Source organism: Anguilla rostrata, chromosome 17, assembly GCF_018555375.3.
Source record: "Anguilla rostrata isolate EN2019 chromosome 17, ASM1855537v3, whole genome shotgun sequence".
In the NCBI taxonomy this organism is placed as follows: domain Eukaryota; kingdom Metazoa; phylum Chordata; class Actinopteri; order Anguilliformes; family Anguillidae; genus Anguilla; species Anguilla rostrata.
The window spans coordinates 21071027-21075639 of record NC_057949.1 but is presented as its reverse complement, the minus strand read 5'-3'; the positions used below and the strand labels follow the sequence as shown (position 1 = coordinate 21075639).

The 4613-nt window shown below is 45.0% G+C and overlaps 1 protein-coding gene across 1 annotated transcript in view; it reads left to right on the top strand.

Moving 5' to 3' along the window:
- Positions 1-473: 473 nt before the first annotated feature.
- LOC135243511 (platelet-derived growth factor subunit A-like) overlaps positions 474-4613 on the top strand; it is a 23723-nt gene continuing 19583 nt past the window's right edge. The window contains exons 1-2 of the mRNA XM_064315394.1: positions 474-1230; positions 2373-2469. Coding sequence (XP_064171464.1) covers positions 1171-1230; positions 2373-2469 — 157 coding nt within the window. The 5' untranslated portion in view covers positions 474-1170. The remainder of the gene's footprint in view (positions 1231-2372; positions 2470-4613) is intronic.

The following is a 4613-nucleotide window of genomic DNA, read 5'->3' as shown; positions in this document are numbered from 1 at the left end:
CGATAGCCTATAGCTGACAGACTATAGACAGGATGATCCCCTTTGACTTTTCATTTAATATTATTGGACTGCTGTTCCCGGAGTCTTAAAAAAAACAAAAAAAGTTATTGTGAAAAATACGTAATTTACCACTGCAACACTGTATCACTTTTTTGCAGCAGTAATAATAATATTATAATAATAATATAGTATTATTATTATTATTATTATTATTATTAATAATAATAATAATCATCATCATCATCATTATCATAATCATAATAATAATACCCGTTCTACCGTCCCGCGTGCAACCTTCAAACGGTTTTCCGCTGTACTTGACGCGCGGACCAGCAAGGGGGGTACATTCTACAGTCTGTGGCCAACCAACCAGATCCCATGGTGACTTGATGCGAGATTACCAGGAGCGCGAGGGGAGGCGCATCGGGGACGCAGCGCAAACAGCTATATTCTGCTGCTCAGAAGCACTTTACTCTTCATTCACTGCTGAGTCCAAGACTTCGTAGGATCTGCCGGGATATGTTCCTGCTACAACTACACGGATAGGAAGATACTAAAAACTTTTTTCGAACTATTTCTTCGTTGTTTTCTTGGACGTCAGCTGCGGATTGTATAATTACAGAGCGTCTTACATTTTTGAAGATAATTTTTTTTTAACGGTTTCACAGATCACAGGATCACCTTGTGTGTACTCTATAATTTATCCAAGTTTCGGGATAGGTCTTCGGAATCACCCGTGTCTTGTTTTTTTTTTATTTTGTGAACTCGTGAATAAGCGTTCTTCCAAATGCTGCCCATGATATCAATACAACATTGCTGTTCTGATTAGTTCGTTTGTACCTCTGCAATGTCATTTTCAACTACTTGGATTTTTTCAACACGGCTTCGGTAACCTGAAGGACCATGTTGATCTATCGCCTGTTCAGCAGGGCTCGGGACAGCGGGACCGTACAAGTCCAAATGTGAATAAACCCCGAATTTAACATCGAGGCACCAATAAACTAGTGTTATCATAGAATTGCGATTTACGGCGTGGAGGAGGACCGCTGAGAGATCGGCTTACACGTTACTCTCATCGAGGGATGGTACTGAGTTTCCCGTGGCCAGGAGCAACTTTGAGGCTCCTACAGAATACGTTTCTCTTCTGGGGAAAATCGAAATTGAAGGGAGATGAGAACCACGCTTTATTATTTCCTCTGCGCCTTGTACCTGCTACACGCCACCGCTGAGGTAAAAAGCATGTAGGCATTTCGCAACTCTGCAAAAAAGATTTTTTTTTTTTTTAACGAGGAAGGCAGATTGTGCTGTGCAATCCCAGTGTCACACGTTGCCGCTGTTGACTGGGAATTGTGTATGTGTGTGAGAGAAAACCTAATGCACAGTGTGTGTGTGTGTGTGTGTGTGAGAACCAAGTGCTCTGGGTAGTCTTCCAAGTGCACGCATTTCACCTAGGGAGAGAGGGAATTTCACAGCGGGGCAGCCAACACGATGACACGCAGTTGCCAACGCAGTTTAAACACGACTGCTAAAAACACCGCAATCATGTATTGCTTTTTTCTCCAGGTTAGTGCAGTAGGCTGTTCTCGATTTGTAACGTGCACAATCCTAACCCCTGTGACGTTGCGCACGGGTCTCTTTTTGGAATCGGGATTTATGCAGCCCCAGGGGCGTTGAAATATCGTTCTGTATGAGATATATTTAACTTCGGTCTTGGGTTCATTATGACATAAGCCTGTGGCATCAAGGCTATATATGATTGCAATAACATCCAGATATCAGTGACAACTCATTTACGGGCAGCATTTGAGGACACTTTTTTTTTTTTTTTTTTAAAGAATGGGTCTACACAAAATGAATAATTGCACAGAATTATTGCCTAGTTATTTATGGTATTTTAAAATCTTTACAGGCACTTATGAGATGCGCACGGAAGGTCTTTTTAAGCCCATCAAATATATAAGTATCGCCACACACACACATATATATATATACATAGACACACACACAGTTGTCTTTGTATAGCGATAAAGTCTTTGAGTTCTCAGCATAGGGCTTTGATCAGGAACGCGCGGAGTTTCTTTTCGGCGTATGTGCGTATTCCAGCCTCCACTGAAGCAATTCGGTCCCTGCAACAAGTGCAAGTTCGACGGGTTGGGTATCAAATCCAGGGCATGGGTGGCTGCGGCTCTGTTTCGTCCGGCCATCTGCGGACGTTACATTTTTAAACTCGGGTTTGTTGCGCTGTGGCAGTTCGCTTCGGAGATGAGTACACCGTACTGTGCTCACAATAGAATTCGTGGTTATATCATTAATATCTAACTACTTGGTATGTTTTTAAAAAAATAATTATTTTGCTTTGTTCTCGTCCATAGGAACTTCAAATACCGCAGGAGCTGATAGAGAGAATATCTCACAGCGAAATCCACAGCATCAGCGACCTCCAGCGGCTGCTGGAGATTGACTCCGTAGGTAAATTCTGCTTCTTTGATTTTATTTTCCCTGAACGAACTTCGCTCGGGACGAAAATATCTCTTGCTCAGCGATACCAGGGTGTGCTCACCTGTGCGTTTATAAGGAACGGGGAGGGAGGTGTCATAAAACTGGGGGGAAACGCAAAACAAAGATTATGGAAACAACACGCAGGAAGGTCGTGCAAACGTGTAATGGCTGATATAGGTCGGAGCTTGAAGTTATCAGGGGGTGGGGGTGTTATACAAGATTAACTGTGCATAGCCTAGCAATTGAAACATTATCTTGGGCTTCTTTTTGTTGTTGTCGCCGTTTCCCGACGGGAGCTACGCATCGCTCTTGGCACGTTGCGCGCTTTCTCACGTAAACCAAGCAGTTCGCCCGACTAACATGCTTCATCAACTGTTGCTAAGAAATGAATGGATTTGTCCTGCTGCTCCCGGCGCCACACGTACAGGCTCCGTGCCCTCTCGGTGACAGATATCAGCATTTGGCGGGTTTTGAGTTGGATCAATGGCTGCGTTTTCGCCGCTTCAGTGAAAACACTGGGGGCCTAATGTTCCGTGAACACACTTTAACGAAAACAGACAAATTCAACACTGAGAACTTAAGATTTTGTAAAAAAATAAAAAATATATAGCATTTGTTTTGGCCTTGGAATATCTTATTGAACTGCCATTGCTTTTCAGCTTGAGGGAAAAGGAAATTTACCTCATTAGGCTGATAGAAACTGGAAACTGATAGAAGACGGAGTAGGAGAGCTGCCTGCACACTAGACATGTATGGCTCTTCGTTCAGGCATTTATTTCCATGGATTCCTTGAGCAGTTGCAGTTACAACAGTCACAGTAATCATCGCATTTTATAGCATCGGCGGAACTGTATAACTTGCCGTAAACTGAGAACAAAACACGCTGGGTGGATAGCTGCGGTCTTGACTCCCCAGCATAGTTCATGTCGAAGGTGATTTCTGTCGCTCCTAAAGATTATGTTACACCCTGCATCGACACAAGTCGTTTGCATCAACATTACCCTGTATTTACACAGGCATTCGCCATATTTCAAACATGGACTTTCCGACCATAACAGATTTGCTTAAGCAATAAATATATAGTACAGAGGTTACACTAATAATAACGAAAGTAATAATAATAATAACGATAATAATAATAATAGTCTTGTTGTTATCGGTAATCGATTATCCAATTCGTAATAATACTAATAAAAGAACCAACATTAGTATCAATACAGCAATTTAGTTGGGTTTTTTCCATGATATTTTCCCTTTGTCCCTGCTTGTAATTGTCAGCCTGGCTGTGCTGTGTAAATGGTATGCTGTCTTACTCCTCTTCAGATTCCTTTTTGAGGGAAGTTAGTGTTTCTGTTTGCAGTGCAGGGGGCGGTGGGGAGGGGAGGGGGGGTACAAACCAAGCCCTGTTTTCCACTGAAGTGGCCTGGCATGCAAAGAGGTGTTTATAATCAAATTAAAATGCCACTCTGTACATGGTGGCATGTTTTCCGGGGTAACTGCAGTACCCTGAATTATAATTACCAGGGCATAAATCTGTCTCATGGCCGGGCAGCCATGCCAGTTACAAGCCATTAAAGAAGAGAAAGAAACCCTTTGACTGCAAGGCCGTATTTCGAGAGCCTCTGTTGCAAATGACAGGACGGTGAAACCCCACTGTTGGCTGTGCAGCCCCAGCTACCCTCAGAGTAAGGACCAGCCCCCCTCCCCCCCCTTGCAGTTCGTATCCGACCCCGACATTCGAACCCGGGACCCCGTGCTGCGAATCGCGATGGAATCTCCGGGCCATGCCATGTCAGCCATGGCTCGGGGTGGACAGGTTTTCTCCTTTCTCCTTCTCGTCTTCTGACTTTGCCCTGTGACCACGGACCCGCTTTCATTTTTAATGGGTGGGGGCGGGGGTGGGAGGGGCGGGGGTGGGGGGGGGGGGGGGGGGCTTGTCAGGACACTCCATGCTTTGTATAGGGTGCATCCCCTCTCGCATGGGGGGGGGGGGCGGTGGCAAACGGGGGCCCCGTCGCCAGAGCGGGCGCAGGGCAGGGCAGCGGCTGACTGGCGAGGTGGCAGCTGAGATTACCCGCCCTCAATTCCGCCGGCTTCTGTGGCGATTACGTAAG